Genomic DNA, 23,264 nt, shown 5'->3' on the forward strand with positions numbered 1-23,264 from the left:
CAGACCAAAATTGTGTTGCAGAATGATGACGTATGGTGACGTCACCGAAATGTGTGCAAGAGCCCACCACGACCCCCTGAACCCATTCACGAGCGAATCAAAGCACGCATGCAAGGATCCGTGTAAGAGGGGTCCAACGCGGTGTGTTTTTACTTACGATCTGTGTCTTGATCAGGTGGCTGATTGAACGGAACCGCACAGTGTTCGTCCAGTGAGTAGTGGTGTAAGTGTGACAACTTTTTTTGAGGAGATCGTGTATGCGGAGAACTTTTAATTAACTTTTAAAAGTTCAGGAACTCTTGGCACTGCGAGTGACCAAAATGAAAATGCCGGAGAGCTGAGAGTGGGGATGGGCAGTTCTGGGGGGTTGTTCCACCAGTATCTCGTGTACGGGGTGTGTGTTGAGGTATCCTTTGTCAACCTTTCACTGGCTGTCAGAGAGGGGATGGAGCTACGAAAACCTGGACTCATGCTGTCACACGGGAAACACATGTCTACTGCGTTAGACAGCCCGATCGGACCGCTGTGAGGTTTTACTTGCTCAGTTGCTGTTTAGACACCTGTGTTGAATGAAAGGTACCGCGAAAAGAGGCGAGAGTAGAAGACCAACAGAGCCTGCAGGCGGAAGCGGACTGGTTCAACTCGCTCTGGTCATGTTGAAACTCCCAGTGAATGGCTAGCCTGAAGAGACTATGGCCAGAAGGAAAAATGGCAATAATCCCAAAGTAGTCTTCCTCCTTGTTCTACTTGGAATCGTTATAGGAAATCTTGGGACCAAATATTGCACCAGCAATGTTTTCACACGCTGTGGACTGCCAGACTTCTGTTGTCCGGCAGACCTGGGTATGGGCGACGGTTCTGGGCAGCGAGATGAACCTGAAGCGGAGAGACAGGACGAACAGACTGGGAAAGATCGCGATAACTTTGTCTTTGTCGGTATTATGACCGCAAAGAAGTTTATTGACAACAGAGGTTTAGCGTCTCATCGAACTTGGGCCAGTCGCATCAATGGCAAAGTTATGTTTTTCTCCAGTGAAGGATCAGTTTCAAATTATGGTGTGCCAGTGGTAGCATTACCGGGAGTAGATGATGCCTATCCACCCCAGAAAAAATCCTTCATGATGTTGAAGTACATGCATGATCATTTTATCGACAAATTTGAGTGGTTTATGCGTGCTGACGATGATGTGTTCATCAAGGGAGACAAGCTTGACGAGTTTCTGCGATCTATCAATAGCTCTCAACCACGGTTCATCGGACAGGCAGGTGTTGGCAAAGCAGAGGAGCTTGGATTACTCAGTTTAAAAGCGACAGAAAATTTCTGCATGGGCGGACCAGGAATGATTTTTAGCAGGGAAACCCTAAGGCGAATGGCCCCTCATGTTGGATACTGTCTGAACAACTTGTACACAACACACGAGGATGTGGAAATTGGTCGCTGTGTTCGGCAATTTGCAGGAATTCAGTGCACGTGGGCTTATGAGGTAGGTACACGTTTAATAATAATAATAATGTGGGAGATTTATAGAACGCTTTACATTCTCAAAGCGCTTTACAATGACAAACAATTAACATACATGTATAATACATACAAAGCAAAGCAAAAGCATGTGCAGCAGCATTCAGCACACAAGTGAACAACGAAACTCAAACACTACATCAATACAATCTGCAAGCATACTAACACAGGCAAAACATTCAAACATTCAAACACCTGATTCAACAAGAAGAGCAAACGCTCGATCGAGTCACTTTCGCAGTTCTGAATATTATATATGAGGCATCAGATGGACAGGAAGAAATTGCTATTCACAACACAATGAGTCACGTTCACATAAAATTTGAGCCCGGTCACTTTTATAGTTTCCGAGAAAAGCCCAACGTTAAGTTGTGTGTTGCCGAACAGAAAAGGCTAGTTATCTCCCTTGTTTTTCTGATAACGTTCGTAAAAGGCTACAGATGTAAATACTTTGATGTAAAGAATAATCCTACAAAGTTTCAATCACATCCGATGAACTTTGTCAAAGATATAAAATGTCTAATTTTTCCTTTGACGCTGACCTGTGACCTTGAAAAAGGTCAAAGGTCAACGAAACCATCGTTAAAGTGTAGAGGTCATTGGAGGTCACGACTAAACAAAATATGAGCCCGATCGCTTTGATAGTTTCCGAGAAAAGTCCAACGTTAAGGTGGTGTCTACGGACGGCCGGCCGGCCGGACAGACTAACACTGACCGATTACATAGAGTCACTTTTTCTCAAGTGACTCAAAAATGCACCATGTTGAAATAAAATTAATCAAAATACTGGGTGAAGAAGTGTGTTTTAAGGTTTGATTTGAAGGAACAGAATGTTTGGCAGTGTCGGATAGAGTAAGTGAGAGAGTTCCACGCAACAGCAGCAGAGTGGGAGAAGGCTCTCTGGCCGTGCTGTTTGCGACTAAAAGAAGATAGACGGAATATTCTAGTGTCTACAGAGGAGCGGAGGGATCGTGAGGGTGTATAGAGTGTGAACAGGTCAGACAGGTAGGATGGGGCTGAGCCAGATATTATTTTGAAGCAGATACAGCAGCACTTATATTGGATTCTCAGCTCTACAGGGAGCCAACGTTTATATATACATTTTTTACAAGTTATAGTCTATACCTTGACTGTTCATAATTTGTGATCACTGCTGATTTTAATTTTTATACTGTAAGGAGAGTTTTTGGTTTAAAATGGAGTTGCACATGTATGATTGATAGTCACATTTACAGCACACCGTTTCGGCGTTTGCATGAAAAATAAGTCAGAACAGCATTCGTATAATACATGTTTCTGGTTAGAAATTGTATGCTTATCATTTTATTTCAATGAAGACAGTAACTGCTGAACATTTGTTTACAATCATTACCATCAAGTTTTGTTATAAGGCCTAAAAAAAAAATATAGGTGTGGTTACGGTAACCCGACCTACCCTATTTTTAGGGGCCGACCCTATAACTTTTTATTACATTTGTCAAAAAAAACAGAAAAAAAAGAAAAGAAAACGAGTGCAGAAAACGCAATGAAAGCAAAAGCGCCCGAGTCGCACACTTATTTCCCTGTCAAGTAGGTTTAATTTGTACACATTAGAAAAAAAAGTAAAAAAAAAAAAATGATTGCCTACCTTCCTACCCTATTTTTTGGGGCTATGTTACCGTAACCACACCTATTTTTTTTTTGGTGCCTAATGTTCCCTTTTAAAGTATTAGTATTACAGTGGAACCACACTTTTAAGACCCCCACAAATCTAAGAAAAGAGTGTCTTAAAAGGGAGCAAATTTATAAAGGTTAGGCCTAAAAAAAAAAATAGGTGTGGTAACCCGACCTACCCTATTTTTAGGGGCCGACCCTTTTACTTTTTATTACATTTGTCCAAAAAACCACCCCAAAAAACAAGAAAACGAGTGCAGAAAACGCAATGAAAGCGAAAGCGCTCGAGTCGCACACTTATTTCCCTATCAAGTAGGTTTAATTTGTACACATTAAAAAAAAAAGTTTTTAAAAAAAAAGTGATTGCCTACCTTCCTACCCTATTTTTTGGGGCTATGTTACCTTAACCACACCTATTATTTTTTTGGGCCCAATGTTCCCTTTTAAAGTATTAGTATTACAGTGGAACCATCCACAAATCTAAGAAAAGAGTGTCTTAAAAGGGAGAGAATTTATAAAGGTTATCAACAGAAAGTCTCAGAAAACGGAGGGAATCTTAAATTTGGGAGGTCTTAAACAGGGGGGTTCCAGTGTAAAATACTTTCCGTCTTTCCCTATACATTTGGAATTTATTATTAATGAGGAATTCAGGATCTAGGACTAGGAGTACACTGTCTTGTTTCACTGCGCGTGACAACATAAGCTATGTGTTTTGTTCTTGTACTTTCATCTACTTGTTCAGTTGTTGGTTATTCTTGTTATTTCAAAAGGCAGATCATGAGTACTGGCATTTTGTGTGTTATTTTAAGCTTCACTGTACAGTCCTCCCTCTCTCTCTCTCTCTCTCTCTCTCTCTCTCTCTCTCTCTCTCTCTCTCTCTCTCTCTCTCTCTCTCTCTCTCTCTCTCTCTCTCTCTCTCTCTCTCTCTCTCTCTCTCTGATTGAATTTATATTTTTAATGTGCGTCTGTCTTCATGTGTTGTATAAAGGACCGGTTGGAAGAATAGGCTTTGCCTAAAACCTTTATCCTTTTGTAATTAAGTTCTGAGTCTGAGTGTCTCTCTCTCTCTCTCTCTCTCTCTCTCTCTCTCTCTCTCTCTCTCTCTCTCTCTCTCTCTCTCTCTCTCTCTCTCTCTCTCACACACACACACACACTAATTTTCTTCTTCTTCTCTGCATCGCCCAGGAAGAAATACCCCGTATTGGCTTCAGTGTTGAGAAGTCCTACTTCTGTTTCAGATTTTTTTTCTCACTGAAAAATCTGAACTAAAAGTAAAAGTAAAACAACACGTCTGATTTCCCAACATCTAATGATCTGTGCAGGTTGCAGTGACTGGGTCAGAGTGACCGGGTGCCAATAGGCAATAATTTATGACTGTTCCCTTCACGGTGTCAAGTTCATTTTCATACCAACTTCATCAAGGTTGCAGGTTTTTCCACAGTTGCCAATCAGTGGACAGGTTATTTGCTCAAACCCCATAATTTGTCTTCATCTGGTTGACAGATCATTTCAAAACAGTTAGGTCAGTTCTCGTGGGAAGAGGGAACTCGAGCAGAGGGGTGAGTGACTGTGTGACGCTACATGGTTAGTGCACACAGAGCACATAAAAACAGATAGTGCAAGTGTGAGAGCCAAGCCGTGCACATTATCTGCACTTAGGAGCCGGGAGAACAGTTGGGTGTCAGTGTCTGCAGAGTGTAATTGGTGTTCATACTAGTTGCCCTTGCAGTACCAGTTTTGCATGGACATCTTATCGTGTTCACTTTAATTTTTTGGTTTATATCGCGGAGTGTATTATATGGGCTTGTTCAGGAGATAATGTGGAAGATTAAATAAGTTATAACATTAAGCTAAATAACTTTTTGTTCGATGTATGTGAGATAGCTAGTTTATATACATGAATGTGTGACTTCCCTTGTTTCTCCAGCAGCATTGTCAGTTGGTTTGTTTGTTTGTTTGGTTTTTTTTTTTTGGGGGGGGGGGGTGGCTGCACATTTGAAGAAACCCAGTTGTAAAGTTCTCTTAGTTGATTTGATTAATTTGAAGATCATCCAATCCATTGCTAATGTGTGCATAGCAGTATTAACACCCTCTGTTCCCCCCCCACCCCCCCCCTCACACTCACACACACACAAAAGCCAGTGTCAGTGCCAGACAGGGGCCAGGGAGTACATGGGTTGCATCACTGAAGTGAAGCAGATAGGGAGGGAGCAGTGGCTGCCAGACTTTCCCGGCCTTCACTAATTGCTACCGCGTGCCGCATGCTTCCCTGGCGCTTGCTCTCACTTCGAGGGGGGCGGGCAAGTCTGGGTTACCTATGGGCTAAGGCTGGGGTTCTCACAGAGTGTTCAGAGTCAGTCTGAGAGCTATTTGCTCAGTCAGTCGATCCTCTACAACCCTGTGCGTATAGCTGCCGTAGTGATGGGAGGTTCTCAAGTGGCTGGCATTTAACCTTTATATTATATATTATAAAAAATATATGGAAAAAAATTTGTCGTTGAGATTTGTGTTATTTATTGAGTCATGAATGATGAATAACACGGTTCACAACTTACCCTTTCTTTCCCGCTTTTAAGTCTTGATTTGAAGAGCAGGCTGATTAATGTATGTTTTACAACTCACCCTTTCCTGTGTCTTGATTTGAAGAGCTGACGGTAATAATTAATATTTTACTCTGTTGAGAGCCCTCTCAGCATTGCAGCCGTTTTCGCGGACGTGCTGTATCGATGGGTTTACGGAATGACTGGGTTTTGTTTTGTTTGTTACAGTTTGTGAAGTTCTGTATTGTGCTTTGCATTAAAGTTAAACTTTCACAGCTCCCCCTTTTCTGAGTCTGGATTTTGGAGAACAGACTGTATCATTTCTGTTCGGAATGTCATTCCTGCTCTCTGCAGATACTTTTGTAAGCCTACTGACATAGCTGAATCGCATTCGCTGGTTTATTAGTTTTGTATTGTGATGGAAATTGGAATGTTCCATAAATTAATGGCCCTTTCCTGATTTTAATTTGAAACATTTGTTTTAGATTGATTGGTTTATTAGTTGTCTTCCTAATCCAGATAACCGGTTAACTAGACGTGTGTGTATTTTGATCCTACGTCTTTGGTCTGACGCAGTCCGTCGAGGCGCTGCCGATTTTCCATCAGTTTCCTAATGAGAGTTATTTTGGCAGATCTATGTCAGTCTGTATTCCACGTCGGATATAATGTGTCTAAATGTGTTGTATGACGGAGACAGAAGTACGCACTTGCCAGTTAGGCATCCCCATGTATCTGCCGCCGCCCCCCCCCCCCCCCCCCTCTCGTCGTCACTTCGCAAGACAGAAAAATATATCGTTGCTCGAGTTAAACTTGAAGGGATACTGAGGAAAAACGTCATGCAGTTTAATGGAAAAAGACCACATGATCGCTGTCTCAACTTAACTTGATAGCACAAAGTCAGGATTGTTATTATAAGCCGCATGCAATTTTATAGACAAAGACGACACTGATGCGTGTATACATGTATACATGTGGTTTATCTAACCCATACATAAGTGCATGAATCCGGGATCATTCTGCTCAAATCAAAATGCCACATGCGTTTGTGTAGTGTGTGTGTGTGTGTGTGTGTGGGGGGGTGGCAGCAGCGTATGTGTGCTTTATCATCGCCTAAAAATTACCTATACATGCATTTTTGTTTGTTTGCTAAGCTGGGGGGGGGGGGGGGTGGCATCGCTCAGTTTTATTTGTGAATATAATTATATGGTGGTTAAAACAGCGGTTTGTTGTTGCCCGCCAGTCCAGGTTGAACAACTTTGCATTATGACTCGTGGTTGCGGCCCATTGATGCACGCAGCACGTTTGAAAAGCCATAGCTCTATGGCAGTCTGGACGACCTACAGCGCACGGCAACATTTGCGCGGAGAACCGGCGTTTCCATCTGAGTGATCGACAAGAAGAAGAAGAAAAGCCATAGTTTGCGAATACACTTGTGCCAAACATTTGAAGCTGATCCCAATAGGTTTTGGCAACCTAATCAGCAAGAGGCCTTTAGGGAGGATGCCGGTAAAGATGTCTAGATATCTCTGTTCTATTGCCTTCTAATTCTCTTGGTTATTCCTTTCTCATCCGTTCCAAATCCTGTCAGCACAACAGTCTCATATATTTCTGTTAGACTGTTATCCCTCCTTTCTTCTGTCCAGAACCCCTCCCAAAACTTAGGGATGACGATAGGATCATTTGCTAGGATGTGTTGTATACAGGTGTAGGTGTGGGGTCTCTTTGGGGGAAGGGGGAGGGGTAATAGTGCAAACAGGATACGAGCTGAGGATGTCCAGGCGGAGGTAGACACATCTTTAGTTTGTTTTGCTACATTCCTTTGATCTTCTCCCATCCTGTCCACAGTTTTTCCCCTTCAAAACGTAAACTGTTTCAAAAACTGTGGTTTCGTGAGGCGTTCAAGGCAGGGTGGCCTCCATACTCCTACCTTAATAACCACAAGCAAACACAAATGTACCGATACGCATTTCGTGCGGTTGTGTATCTCATCTTATTTTCTCTTAAATTAAAGGTTGGGTTGTCGTTCTTGTCGAACGCAGACGAAGATAAGTGTGTAAATCAAACTTTTTCTTCTCTGCCTCACATGTAAAGGTAGGGTGTGCTTCTTACCAATCGCAGACAAGCCCGAGTGTAATTTGATCATGCGTATCCTTATATTTCTGCTCAAGTATGAGGAACGGGCGCCGCGGAATAAATTTGCAGAGAGCATTGCAATAATGTTTAAAAAAAAAATTTAATATATATATAATGGGACCGTTTGTATACGACAAAGATCATTGTATAGGACGATACCATTACGTCCTGCAGAGAAAATGGGGTTTTATTAAATCTTTTGGTTGCAAAGGGATTTGTACTTTGTAGACGTTTATTTCCAAGCGGGAATGTGAAGAGGCGGGGGTTTTGTGTTCTCTGATGAACCCTCATAACTCATTTTGTTCTCAAAGGCAGACAGAAGAATGATACCTTTTGAGACATTTTAAATACGCCCACACTTCCACTACGAGCGTTTTCATGAAAGAATACTGTTTAATGTTTATCACCACTAATGATTAAAGATCATTAAACCAAACGTGTGCATGTTGTTTTCAAACGCAGAAGCAAGAATGGTTCCCTTTGAGACATTGAAAAAGACGTTTACATAAACCAGTTCAGCCATGGGTGTTTAAAGAAAGGACAATCGAATCTTTTAAAAGTGTATGTACATTAAATCAAATGGACACGGGATGGACGCGAAAGCTTGATGTTGTGTCACTGTCAGACTGCATTTAAATTGCTGAGTTTTCACTGGTGACGTGGGCGGATATATATAGCTCAGTCGGTAGCGCGCTGGATTTGTATCCAGTTGGCTCCGTCGCGATATAACCAAACACTGTACATTAGGAAGACGTGGAACTTGCGAAGAAAATGCGAAAAAGTGTTTGTGGGTTATCGTCCCTAGTCACATGCTGACGGCGAAAACAAAATGGCGGATCGCGTAGGTACTGATCGCGTGCGAGGTGGTGGTAAATTGTGCTCGGCTTTTTGTTGCAAGAACGCCCGTTACAAACAGAGCTGCTTCGGGAAAACTTTCCACAAGTTCCCTAAAGAAGAAAAAAGGTGGGTTGTGCAGTGATTATTTCCTCAGGTTTACCTTCTTCAGAATGTGAATGAGAATGCTCGAGTCAACTCACTCAGATAAGCCAACTGTCTCTGGGCATTTTTGTCTGCTATGATACTATAGTATTTATAGAACTAATATGCAAATGAAATATTACAAACATAGCATGGATCGGTTCATCCTGAGATTTCTGTACTAGCTGTACTATGTACGCGTGTGTCACAGTCTGCGTGTGTACCTGTGTGTGCATGTGTACACTGTACTTACGACTGTGAGTGTGAGTCAGCAGTCAGTACAAAACAACAGTTTACACTTGATGACAAACTAGACCTACCCGTGGGCATATTTGCCGAATCCTTTATCAAACCTTGCTTACGGGAAAACTACAGTACAAAGGTACATCACTCATCCGTTTTGCGTTCAGGCAGAGCGTTAGATTTAGACTGAAGATCTGATTTAGCTTTTTTTGTCTTAGTTATTGTTGTTTTTATTGTCAAACTAGGTGCAGAATATGGATGCAATTCACAAGGCGAGAGGACTTTGAAAAGCTGCAGCCAGCTGATGTTCAAGGTCTCAAGCTTTGTACTGATCACTTTGAGGCCAACCAGTAAAACAATCCTGCAGAGAGGATCACTTGTGTGGAATGCTGTCCCGACATTGTTTGCAGTGCCCAATCCACCACCGAAGGTTATAATTTATTTATTGGTTTTAGGTTTTTGCAAACCAATGAAGCACACTATTAAATGCAGGTTGAGTAATGACAAGTTTGAGGCTGATGTAAAAATTGAAAAAAACCAGCATTGTTCCCATCAAATAATGCCTGTTTGCATTTAGCGCAAAAAAATGATAAGGCCAACAAAAAAAAGTTACTTATTTTGGATCGACGTCTTGATTATGATGATATGATGAACTTATTTTGCCAAAAAACAGCCCCAAATAGCAAAAAAAGTATAGGGTCGGCGTCAACAACAAAAAAGTTGTATGTTTCTGGTCACCTGACCCTACCTATGTTTTCCCGACGACCCTGGACTTTTATTTTGCATTTTCAAAATTAAAAGGGGTAATCGAAAATCAATTGTTTTCCTGTTTTTCAACAAAATAAGTTAAAAAGATGGTTTAAAAAAAAAAAGTTTAGAAAAAGAATCTCCACCTTTAGTCATGTTAGGCCACAAAAAAGTCTGTTTAAGGTAACATATGCCCCCCAAAAATAGCGTCGGTAGGTCGGCTTTTTATTTTTGTATTTTAGCCATCTGAATATTTTAATTTCATTTTTTAATGCCCCAAAAAAGTCTAGGGCCGGTGGGAAAAAAAATAGGGTCGGTCCGGATACTGTAAACAGATTATTTTTTGTTTTGCCTTACGAGAAACATACACTTTTTTGTGTGGCCTAAGACCAATGCCATGACATTGGGAGAATTGTTTCATTGTGACTGGGTGTTGGTTGTGAGTTTGTCAGTTAAAGAGCTGTGCATTTGCAGGTTGCTAGTGGGAGGAAGCCACCATCGCAAAGGGTAGCTACAAATGAAGCCAGCACCGACCTGTCGCCTGATGCACAAATTGTTCAACCAGGTAAGAGATTTTTAACCATGAAGAACACCCTGACATCAAAAAATGTTTAAACCCATCCATTACATAGTTGATAATTGCTGTATAGGGTGACGGGCGCTGTGGCGGGGTGGTAAGACGTCGGTCTATTAACTCGGAAGGTCGAGGGTTCGAATCCCGGTCGCGGCCGCCTGGTGGGTTAAGTGTGGAGATGTTTCCGATCTCCCAGGTCAACTTATGTGCAGACCTGCTAGTGACTTATCCCCCTTCATGTGTACACGCAAGCACAAGACCAAATACGCACGAAAAAGATCCTGTAATCCATGTCAGAGTTCGGTGGGTTTTGGAAACACAAAAATACCCCGCATGCTTCCTCCGAAAGCGGCGTATGGCTGCCTAAATGGCGGGGTAAAAACAGTCATACACATAAAATTCCACTTGTGCAAATAAATGAGTGCACGTGGGAGTTTCAGCCCACGAACGCAGAAGAAGAAGCTGTATAGGGCGGATGCATGGATGGATGAAATTGTACCTGTAGTTCCCACACGTAAAGATGGGAAACATATCCTGTTAGAGGCATGGTGTAACAAGAAACAATTAAGTGGCTCTATTCCCATCTCCCCCCCCCCCCCCCCCCCCTTTGCGATATAAGCTTCGTGGTTGAAAACGACGTTAAACACCAAATAAAGAAAGAAAGAAAGAGGCATGGTGTGTGAGGAGTTTACCTGGTACTGTTGTCCTAATCAATCAATCAATCAATATAAAGCTTATATAGCGCGTATTCCGTGGGTACAGTTCTAATGGCCTCACCCATTCAGTACTAAACAAGGTCAATTCCATCATTGTTCCACATCGTATCCATAGTTGCTAATACACTTCATTTCTGGCCTGCCTTCCTACGCTATTGTTTATTTTCATTTTGTGATTGAATTACACATGTTTTAATTTCTTCCAGGTTGTAACTTGTTATGGTTATGTTATTTTATGTGTGTTTTGTGTGTGTGTGTTTTCTTTTTTAGATGACATTCAGGCGATCCTGGAGGACATAGGATGTAAAGCATCAAAGTCGTCATCCTCCCCATCCCCTCGTGAAGCGGAACTTCGGCAGAAGGTCAACAAACTGAGGAGCAAGGTTTTCCGATTAGAAAAGAAAACGATGGAACCCCGTGTAAAACGAGCGAGTAAATTAGCCAAGCCTCCCAAGAAAGACTTTGTAATAGAACAGTTGTCTCATATATTATCAGGCGAGGCGAGCTATTTTGCCATTTATGCCTGTTACATATTTACCGGTTATCTGCTGCTGTGTCCAATCCTGGCAGAGACGGAACGCATGTTACCAAGGAGCCGAAGGAGAGTCGATGAGATGAGAGAATGTGATTAACAATTGCCAACTCTCTCCGTACAAAGAGGGTCCAAAATTGTATCAAAATATAGATCGTAGGGAATTCAAAATAAAAAAAAGACAATAGACAAAACATGTACTTCGGCTCATAGAGCCTTCTTTAATTTTTGACTCAAAAGTCCATGCTCCGAGAGTCCTTTTTTTAATTTTGAATTGCCTACCATCTATATTTTTATACATTTTCAAAAAGATTCAACAGTCACCTTCCGTTATTCTTGAACTTGGCTATCCCAGCCTTGCCTCAACATTCGATATTCCTGTGATATTTTTGACGTAAAATCAATTTTTACTGTAAAACACTTCGGCAAGAGGATTGGTCCAAGCAAACAAATAATAAACTTGTAAGATTTTTCCTGATATTTCCGATCAATTGCCTATGGTTTTATTTAGCTAAAAGATTCAAACGTCACACCTATGACTCATGGCTATTTTTAAGGGGAGAGTAGCATCCCTGGTGTGTTGTTTTTGATGTACCTTTTGGTCTGTTTACAGTAACATAGGCACACAAAAAGAGGGTCGGTAGGTCGGTTTTTCTTAATTTTTTTTTTATAACCATCTTTTTAAATTATTTTGCAAAAAAACAGGAACAAAATTGATTTTTTTTCTTTTTCTTTTTCTCCAAATGCCAAAAAAAAGGTCTAGGGTTGGCGGGGAAAAATAGGGTTGGTCGGGATACCGTAAACAGACTATTTTGCTTTGTTTTGCCTAAGCAATGACTAACAAACTTTCTTTAGGGTCTGACATTGTATATACTATACAATTTTTGGGGTATTAACTAAATACATGTATACAGTTTTTGATTCCTTTTATACTTATTCACAAATTAGCCCCCCCCCCCCACCACCCCTTTTTTTTTTTTTTTTGTAGTCTGCCCTGGGGGCGGGAGGTCTCCTAATTTCGGTTTCTAGGGTCATCTTATGCTTCCCCATGAGCTGAGAACTTAATTTAAAATGGGCCACGATTTTTGTATTTGTATTTTGTAATTGTGCCTTTGTCCAGTCACATGATTTCACTTTGTACTTAAAAACTTGGCACTGTCATCATTTATTGCTATTTATTGTTCAGTTGTTCAGTATTTATTGCTATTGGGCATCAGTTGTTCAGTTGCCCTCTTTCGAATGAGCCATGCATGCATTATGGATGTGTTTAGCGAATTGGGATACCTCAAGCAATGTAAAAGAAGAAACAATGTGAAGCAAACATATAGCACCAAATAAAATAACCGAATCAGAATGGAAACTTCTTCAGTGTATGTGTGTGTGTGTGTGTGTGTGTGTGTGTGTGTGTGTGTGTTTGCTGTTTTAAATACCGAAAATGTGAAAATAAAGCAAGTCACAACATGAGAAAGATCGACTGTACTAGTCATAACAAAGCAGGAGACAGCATGGTCAGCATGCAGCAAAGGGGAATAACTCATATTTAGCCATTCTCATTTCTAAGCATGCCCAATGAGGAAGTTATCCTTCTTCCCATTGTAGTTTCTTTGATATAACCTTGAATGGTTGAAAACGACGTTAAACACCAAATAAAGAAAGAAAGAAAAAAAGATCCAGTTGGCCGCTGTCAGCGTGAGTTCGCCCCCACGTTCGGCGAGAGATTTATTTCTCAGAGTCAACTTTGTGTGCAGACTCTCATCGGTGTCCGAACACCCCCGTGTGTACACGCAAACACAAGACCAAGTGCGCACGAAAAAGATCCTGTAATCCATGTCAGAGTTCGGTGGGTTATAGAAACACGAAAATACCCAGCATGCTTTCCCCGAAAGCGGCGTATGGCTGTCTAAATGGCGGGGTAAAAACGGTCATACACGTAAAATTCCACTCGTGCAAAAAAACACGTAGTGTACGTGGGAGTTTCAGCCCACGAACGCAGAAGAAGAAGACTGGTGACGTTATTTCCTCTCGGTCAAACCTGTGGTCTGACCCCGTGTTGTTTGGAATGTTCTTGCGGCTTAAAACTGTTGCTGCATGCAGGCTGGCAAGATAATCTGTGATACATGATTGTAAAAACCTCAACCGAATTGGTCGTTTTCTTATTGTCCATGTTTCCACTGTGCCAGTAGTTCCCATCATGAAAGGAAGCTTTATTTTGATGTATTTATTGATTGTTTACTATCATCATTTATTTTTAATTTTTAGGCCATATCGTGCTAAAAGAAACCTGCGCATATATTCCTTCCTATTGAAAAGTCTTGCCTGCAATAGTACCGATTCTTGTCTCTCTGGTGGTGGTCACAAGCCTAACCTAACGTAACTTCATTTGTTTGCTAGGCACTACTCGTTTACGTGCCGAATGCTGTCGATGAGCTTTGACAACTTCTTGTATGATATGCGTATGCATTTGTAGTAACAGTTACAGTTTTTTAAACTGTCAAAATTCCAATGGCGCCTATCGGAAATTATACCTGTCCATGTTTGTTTTGCACCATTTTCAGTTATCCCCTTGTGCTCTACGCCCCACTTACGCTGCTGCGGTCTATGTCGACCAAAAGAGTGGGATTCCCTGTAGGTGGAGTTCCTGTAGAGGGATTCCCTGTATACAGGGAATCCCACATGGTGGAGTTTTTCAATAAAACTTGCAAACCATACTCGAATTTCTAAAAAAAAGATGAAAAAAAGATCGAAAAACATCAAATTCCACCGATGTCGCTAAGCATCATGTGACTTTCAGCGATATCAGCGAAACGCTACAGGAACTACACCCTGTGGTATTCCCTGTATACAGGGAATCCACCTACAGGAACTCCACCTACAGGGAATCCCACTCTTTTGGTCGACATAGACCCCATCAGCCCCACTTACGTGCTTCTTTTTTTTAGTGCGTTCAGTTCATTCACATTGAAAGCAACGGTTGGTTGTCACACTGTACAACTAAAAACCCAACCCTTTTTAGGGTCACCAGTCTGTATCAGGACATGCCTCAGAGAGGGTAGGGTATCAAACAAAGGCTGCTACATAACATTTTTCTGTTAGAACCAAGCTATGGCTAAGACAAATCTCATCAGTCATGTCCAACCAACCAGGTTTTATCATATCATAATCCTTACGGGTTCGACAAACCGTTCCATTCCGGCGTCCAGAACTTGGGATGAGAACCTTCATCTAAAGCTGTATATATATTTAGGCCAAAAAAAAAAAAGTCTGTTTACGGTAACCCGACCGACCCTATTTTTTTTGCGCGACCCTAGACTTTTTTTTGGCATTTGGGGAAAAAAAAAATCTTTTGGGTTTTTTTGCAAAATAACGTAAACATATGGGGGTTTTTTGAAAAAAAAAAATCCCGACCTACTGACCCTATTTTTTTGGCCTATGTTACCGTAAACAGACCTAATTTTTTTTGGCCTATCTGTCTGACCTCCAAAGCATGCGGTCTTGCCGTCCGCTGATGCGTAACATTGAGCTTGGTTGTGCAAGACTCAACCGCTCCCCTTTTCTTTTCGGGTTTGCCCTTGGAAAATCACTGGGCCTTGTCCTCTCTCGGTTCAGTTCCCCTCTGTGACACCGTTCGGTTAATTTTCGTGTGTCCTCAAGTACCCGTCATAAGTCTTATACACCACACCCTTTTTTAAGGCGTTGCGATGAGGAATAACAAAGTGTTGTTCAAACAACTTTGGCAGGGCTTGTATAATATGCGTGCTGCTTTGAATAAGGGGTGTCTGCTGCTTTGAATAAGTGGGGTCGCTTTCTTGTGGACGAGGTTGTGTTATGTAACTGCAAATTAGGCATGTATTCGGCAAATAAAAGCTCTGGAAACGACCCCCTTAACACTTGATCGTACCTTGTGGTTGTTTGCTTGGCTGTCTATCTTTCATTGAAAGAACACCTTGAGTTTTACACCAGTGGCTTTTGATCTTTTCGATCTTATTTTGTGTTTCGTGTTGAGTTTTGCACCTATGGCTTTTCATCTTTTCATTCTTCTTTTGTATTTTGTGTGTGTTTGACGTGTCAGCGAGTTCGATCAATGTTTGCTCAGCTATATGTTCTAAGATTCTTATCATGTACACCTGTCCCTCCGTACGTCCTACCCGCCTTGCCCCGCCCTGCTCCACCCCTTTCGTGTGACACGGCTCTCTGCTGTATTAAGTACTCTACTCGATGTGCAGAGAGATGTGTGTTGGTTTGTAAATTGTTCAGTTCATTTCATATTTTGTTGTCCCGTTGCTAGAAAGTTCGCGTCGCTTCCGCTCGCTGGAAACCTAACAGTAACAGCACCGACTTTAGGTGTAACCAGCCTAACAATGCGCTTCGGCAAGAATGACTGGAGTCTTTAACGTGCCACGATGGTGACACGAGGATGGGACGTGAATATATACATGGGCATGGATTATTTCTAATTATTAAACGGCCACCCCAACCCAACATCAAACGCATTCCTCCCCACGTGCCCACCCTTTCCCAGCCGATCCCTCCGATTAAAAAAATATTTGCCATTACCGCCACCTCATACTTCATCGCCCCCGCAACCCATGCATAGTTGGCTTGACTGTAGCGTTGGGTGCGGGTTGATGGCCAGTCTTCAAAAGTGATATTGGCCCTACCTCGCGAGGCAAGCAGAACAAAACCAAGTGACTCGGGGGTCAGCAAACTGGAGCAAGAGTTAGTTGTCTGCACTGTTTGCTGTGTTCATTGTCTCCTCCACGCCAACACACAGTCCCCTTTCCGCATGCACCTCTCTCTCTCTCTCTCTCTCTCTCTCTCTCTCTCTCTCTCTCTCTCTTTCACGCACACGCATACCCATACAAATACCTGCACTTTCTCCTCTCTCTCTCTCTCTCTCTCTCTCTCTCTCTCTCTCTCTCTCTCTCTCTCTCTCTCTCTCATTCTCCCACGCGCATACACACTCCCCTTTCATCTGCACCTCTCTCTCTCTCTCTCTCTCTCTCTCTAGATTTTGTGTTTCGTGTGGCAGTGGTGCTTATGCTTATTTACTGTACATTTACATGTTATGCCTATATGAATTCATTATATTATGTTGTTTATGCGTGCGGATGTGTTAGTGTGAATGTAAAGGGCACGTTGTAAGATTAGGCCCTTGGCTTAAAATGTTTACCCTTTATGTCAATAAAATGTTCTAAGTCTAAGTCTCCCTATCTCTCTCTCTCTCTCTCTCTCTCTCTCTCTCTCTCTCTCTCTCTTTCACGCACACGCACACACACACACACACACACACACTCACATACACACACACACACAAACGCGCGCGTGCACACACACGTACGTACGCACGCACGCACACACACACACACACACACACACACACACACACACAATCCCTTTACCCTTCACCTTTCTCTCTCTCACGCTCGAAAGGTCATATATATCGTTATTTTGAACACTGGACATAGTAGATTTGTGTAATATGGTTTACTGGCAACGAGTGTGTATAGTTAGTAGGTCACATCAGTACTTGTCGTGATTGGGGTTGATAGCGGAGTTTACGTCCTCACAGCTGGCTAAAATATCTACTGGGACTCAGTGGGACTTGGAGCACGCCTAAAAATACTTGAAACTACTCGGAAGACCTTGCTGACAGTGTTAGACTGTTGGCTAATAAATGGCGTTGGTGTGTCGGCCTTGTCCATTTGCTGTTTGAAGAAATATAAGTCAACTGATCCTTACTCTTTGCTTTTGATTCAGTTACAAATGTGAGATATCTACAAGAAAATTGGTTGATTAAAATCAACATGGCCGAAGCAATGTTTTCATTATAAAAGAAGTGGTATTGTACGGGCACATGTTGAATTTGGGTTACATGTGTTGCAGAGTATTTGAAAATCCGTAGGCATAAAAACATGCAAAGAAGAGTGATAGGTCCCTGTTGTGAATATAGTCAGGTGCATAAATTGATTAAGGCGGAGACAGACGCACAACACAAAACCATGTTTTCGACAAAAACACTATCTCAAAATGTCGGGGAAACACATGTTTTTAAAAAGGGGATGTCACACGCGAAACACACAGATGAAGCGCGGTGCGTGTTTTCACAGAACTATTGGTCAGTGTCAGCTTGACCCGTCCAGCTACCGCCCTGTGTTCGGGTTAAACAACACGCCGGGCTGGCAGTGCCCACTGATACGGTCAGTGTCAGCTTGACCCGTCCAGCTACCGCGCTGTGTTTGGGTTCGTAAACAACACGGCTGGCAGCGCCCACTGATATTATTGCCACTCTTCAATCGTGACAGGCTCCATAGACTCTAGTTAGGATTCATGGGTCCGATACTACCCTGAATCGGTACCCCATCTGAGTCGGCCATTTTTTTCTATCTCCGTGGTGCTGGAAACCGCGTCACGTGAGTTGATCGTCCGCGTTCATTGGCTGACTACCAAAACGTGTTTTCAGATTTTAGAGCATGCTCTAAAACCCAAAACACGATGCGAAAACACGAAACAGTGTTTTCTGAAACGCGTTTTGGGGGATGTCACACAGGAAACACGCTGTTTTGTGTTTGTTTTGAAAGAAAACACTGTTTTGTGTTGTGCGTCTGACATGGCCTTTACTTATGTTTCACACTAGTTTTGCTGTTACAGCAGTCCTTCTCATGAACGGACACCCTTGGGCCAGTGCAAACCTGTCCGTACATTGCTGGTGGCCGGTCACGGGAGAGCCCCCCCCCCCCCCCCCCCATCACACACACTCAGGCACACTGACGGACTGAGTGAGTCTTTGCTGCTGGTGAACGAGCTCTACTTGTTCTAAAACAATAAGGTCAAACTGCTACAACTTATAACTGAAAGGAAAAAAACTGTCCTGTAAACATGACGTTAAATCAACGGTGTCAGAAAAAGAGAGATAAAAGAAATCCTCAAATTCCTGAGGATACAGGCACCCCATGAAAGCAGCCACGAACATACTCACAGAGGCACACATGCTTGTGCAGATACTTTGCAAAAATATTAATTGAAAACCTGCATATGTGGTAATTTTTATTTTTTATTTTTTTGTGTGTGGCTTTATTGAATACTTTAGTCCAGTTTTCTCTTTCGTCTCTCCTACCCCTCGCTTACCCACCTCCACTCCCTTTACCCAGCCCCGACAGCACAAATTTGTAATCTGCAAGGCAGAGTACACATTTTCTAAAAGGAAGACTACTCCTCTTCAATTATATCCAGAGATTTTCCAGCTGTCTCCACCATAAGCCAAGTGGTCGAGTCTTATACCCCCTTTCCACACAACCGTTCTAGGTCCCGTTCCCGTACCGACCAAGGAACGGTGCGGGCACGGGAGGGATCGGGACAGAACCGCAATGAACGTAACTGATCGTTAACGGAACTGCTTTGAACGGTAGGGTCAGTAGGGACGGCTGAGTTTGGGCTGCATGTTCACATTTTTAGCCGTTCCCCTCCCGATCAGAATGAACAGTAATGGAACCTCAACCCATCGGTAACGGAACGCTTGGATCGTTAAAGGAACTTAAAACAACGGTAACGCAGCGGTAGCGCTCTCACACACTGAGTTGTCATACCCGCATTCCACACATCCGTTCTAGGTACCGTTCCCTTACCCACCAAGGACGGCTGCCAGCCACTATGGTCAGACGCTGCTGAAAGATGCCAAAAAACGGCCGTTTGCGCAGCGTTCCATTGTTGTGGCAGCATTCCTTGGTTGGTACGGGAACGGGACAAAGAACGGTTGTGTGGAATGGGGGTATAACTTTTGACACCGACAAACTGAAGAATGAACAGATCTATGAGGTAACCGTCTCAATGGTCCAGGCTCAGGAAACAAAGAGTATATAATTATGGCCTGGGGCGATTGTAGCTTCCCTTATTCGTGTCCGATAGACAAGGACAATAAATAGTAGAACATTTGTTTGTTTGTTTGTTTGCTTAACGCCCAGCCGACCACGAAGGGCCATATCAGGGCGGTGCTGCTTTGACATATAACGTGCGCCACACACAAGACAGAAGTCGCAGCACAGGCTTCATATCTCACACAGTCACATTATTCTGACACCGGACCAACCAGTCCTAGCACTAACCCCATAATGCCAGACGCCAGGCGCAGCAGCCACTAGATTGCCAATTTTAAAGTCTTAGGTATGACCCGGCCGGGGTTCGAAACCACGACCTCCCGATCACGGGGCGGACGCCTTACCACTAGGCCAACCGTGCCGGTCTATAGTAGAACATAGTGCAATTTCATGTTGGCATCTTCTCCACTTAACCTCTGCTTTGACCTGTGTGCCAGGAGTCGGATGAGAGAGAGAGAGCGAGAGAGAGAGAGACACACACACACACACACATAGACAGAGACAGACATAGAAAGACAGAAGCGGAGAGACTCAGAGGGAGACACAGACAAAGACATACAGAGAGAGAGAGAGAGAGGGAGAGAGAGAGAGAAAAAAAAACACACCTGTAACTGATCTCGTGAGAACGGTAACAAAACGAGACATGTCACCTCTCCGAGTGCATTCCAATAGATGACCGCTCCTGCGGCCATCAATAAAAGTTGGACACCGTGACGACTTATGTAGACTGTTACCCCGAATCCTTGCGATAAAAAAACAGCGTTGATATTTCAAGTATCACAGTTTGTAATCGTATGTGGAAGACTATACGATTACATCGATTGCATCTTCCGCCATGTTTTCTTCTTCTTATTGTTATTGATCAAAACTGTGAGTAACAACACTCAATAGAACTCAAAGTAGTTTATTAGTAGTTGTACTGATAAACAGCTTATGATATCAATGCAGAATTAAACCTATGTGTCTTTGTACCCCCTTCCCCCCCTTTATCCGTCTCACAACAGCTTCTTCCCAGATTGTTCTGCTTCAGTTCAAAGGTAAGACTTTTCTCAGGTGTGAACAATTTGAGCTTCTAGAAACCCGGACACGGTTCCCTTTCCCCCCTCCCCCCCCCCCCCCCCCGGCCCCCCGCACCCATCCTTCCTTTCTCTTTCTTTTCCCCCTTCTTCTCTCCCAGGTGGCGCGTTGTGGTGTCAACCAACAACGGTGCGTTGTTTGAAAACATGGCGCTGTGTTCAGAAGCTGTTGAGGGTCGGCTGCAAGTCCCTGAGAAGTTTGAGGGGGATTATTTGCTGGTCCATCTAAAACGGGGGAAGAGGTGGGGCCGGGAGGGGTTCGGCGAGATAGTAGCGCAAGGTGTTCTAGTCAAAAACTGGAGTCATCTTCGCTTTTTCGGAGGGTGCGTAATATTTATAGAACCGGAGTTTTGTGTGAATCAAAACCAATTGAGACAGAGCGTCAGTGACCAAGAAAAAAAAGGGAAGTAAGCGCTCTATATATAGACTACAGCAGTGGGTGAAAGTAAGTGACCTAGTTCCACAGAGAATAAGAAGCATTGCAATGATCGAACAACATTCATCCTAGAGGATCTGAACATTTGTGAAGGCTTTGATTCACTCGCTCATAATCTTTGTTGGTAATTCACTTTTGAAATAACATATAGATCAGTTACAAAAGAACGGTAGTTTGACTGGAACGGGTTATGAATTGGGATAGATGGAGGCGAAATACTATGGATTCCAGACCCACGAGGGTAGGTCGGGAGCCTGCTCTTTGTTGTCCGAGGGTCGGCGGACAAGTGACCACACACACCGACATTTGCTTGTCATCTGCCTGCAGGTAGAGGGAGAAACATTCTTCTGCAAATATGCTTTTGAAATCTGCCAGTGTGGAGTTTATGAAGACGGTGATCCTCTTTGTGTACATAGCAAGCTGCTGTTGTTTGCTACTGGATTTTGGGATTTTGAGTGCGGGGTTTATGAGAGCAACGATCTGTGCAAATAAAAACTGATATTCGCCCAAATGAGACTTGAGCCTAATCTGTTGCTTGTGTGGAATGTTTGTTGTGATGATCCTCACAAATAAAGGCTGACGCCGTCAATGGAATTATGGATAGTGTTGGAATGTGAGAAGCTGTTTGTGTGCCCGGTGTGGTCATAATCTCTGCACGTGAGACTCCTTTCAAATATATATGTGAGTGAGGACCGACGCCAAGCTGTGCATGACTGAGTAAGACCTCATTAAAGGCTTTCAGGTGATTGATGGGTAGCACATGGAATGGACTGATGAAATATTAAACTACAGTTCTCAGGGCTTTTTAGGTTGTGCCAGGACATTTAGATCCAATGGGTGAAATCCCGCAAAGCATCTTTCTCCTACATTATTTTGGTTACCTCATCTTTCAAGGACAATTTACATTACTTTGGTTACCTCATCTTTCAAGGACAATTTACATTACTTTGGTTACCTCATCTTTCAAGGACAATTTACATTACTTTGGTTACCTCATCTTTCAAGGACAATTTACAGTTACTTTGGTTTCCTCATCTTTCAAGGACAATTTACATTACTTTGGTTACCTCATCTTTCAAGGACAATTTACATTATTGCCTGTTAAGGGTAAAACAGTTACGTTAAAACCCGCCACTGGCATTTTTACAACCTCAAGGAACTAGAATGGTCTTAATAGCCTTTTGGGCGGGGATGTAGCTCAGTCGGTAGCGCGCTGGATTTGTATCCAGTTGGCCGCTGTCAGCGTGAGTTCGTCCCCGCGTTCGGCGAGAGATTAATTTCTCAGTGTCAACTTTGTGTGCAGACTCTCATCGGTGTCCGAACACCCCCGTGTGTTCACGCAAGCACAAGACAAAGTGCGCACGAAAAAGACCCTGTAATCCATGTCAGAGTTTGGTGGGTTATAAAAACACGAAAATACCCAGCATGCTTCCTCCGAAAACGGCGTATGGCTGCCTAAATACGGGCTACCTAAATGGCGGGGTAAAAAACGGTCATATACGTAAAATTCCACTCGTGCAAAAAACACGAGTGTACGTGGGAGTTTCAGCCCACGAACGCAGAAGAAGATGAAGCTCAGCCACGCGGGCAGATGGGTGCACATACGGGGTTTACATTGTGCCTTTTATTTTAGTGTGAGCCTCCTTCAGTCTTGCAGGTTTTACCAGCAGTAATTCCAGCAACTCGTGACAGCTTTAGTCAACGCGAGCTATTGTTCATTCTTTTGGGCTAATTTCAGCCACTGTTCATTCTTGCGGCTAATTTCCCTGCAGGATGGTAGGAAATGGAAATGGAAGGGCAGCTCGTCAAAGACCTGTGAGCAAACGTTACTCGTACCAATCAGCAGGGAGGGGCAGAGGAAATCAGAAACGTGCGGGGAGGGAGCGTGGAAGAAAGAGAACCAAGGGATCGGTCCGAGCCACCATTGTTTGTACGAACAGGGGAGGGAGGTGGAGGTTGGTGCAAGGATTCATTGTTAAAAACGAAGGTGGGGATCGGGGAGGGGGGGGGGGGGTGTTGAAGGGATGGCATTTGTCTGGAAAAGTTATCGCCACATTGCCGTACGCACCTTTCTGTTTTATGGCCTGCACAGTGAAGACATACCTTGGCAAGCCATGTATATCAGCAATCAGACCACAATGCCAACAATGAGCATGCTGTTTTATGCTGTCTGAATGAGCTGCAAAGCATGTGGGGCTATCGGGCTAAAAGCTCCGGTTAGCCGCATCACAACATGTGGTTGTGCA

General features: G+C 43.1%; 1 protein-coding gene and 1 long non-coding RNA gene across 2 annotated transcripts in view; both read left to right on the forward strand.

Annotated features, from left to right (window-relative positions):
- Positions 1-109: 109 nt before the first annotated feature.
- Positions 110-23,264, forward strand: part of LOC138983756 (chondroitin sulfate synthase 1-like) — a 75,757-nt gene continuing 52,602 nt past the window's right edge. Inside the window, exon 1 of the mRNA XM_070357073.1 lies at positions 110-1,484. Within this exon, the coding sequence (XP_070213174.1) occupies positions 693-1,484 (792 nt within the window). The 5' untranslated portion in view covers positions 110-692. The remainder of the gene's footprint in view (positions 1,485-23,264) is intronic.
- LOC138983785 (uncharacterized) lies at positions 8,578-13,213 on the forward strand. Its single transcript, XR_011461258.1, has 3 exons — positions 8,578-9,496; positions 10,288-10,378; positions 11,374-13,213. It is a non-coding gene; the product is annotated as an uncharacterized lncRNA (long non-coding RNA).

Source organism: Littorina saxatilis, linkage group LG1 (genome assembly GCF_037325665.1).
Source record: "Littorina saxatilis isolate snail1 linkage group LG1, US_GU_Lsax_2.0, whole genome shotgun sequence".
NCBI lineage: Eukaryota > Metazoa > Mollusca > Gastropoda > Littorinimorpha > Littorinidae > Littorina > Littorina saxatilis.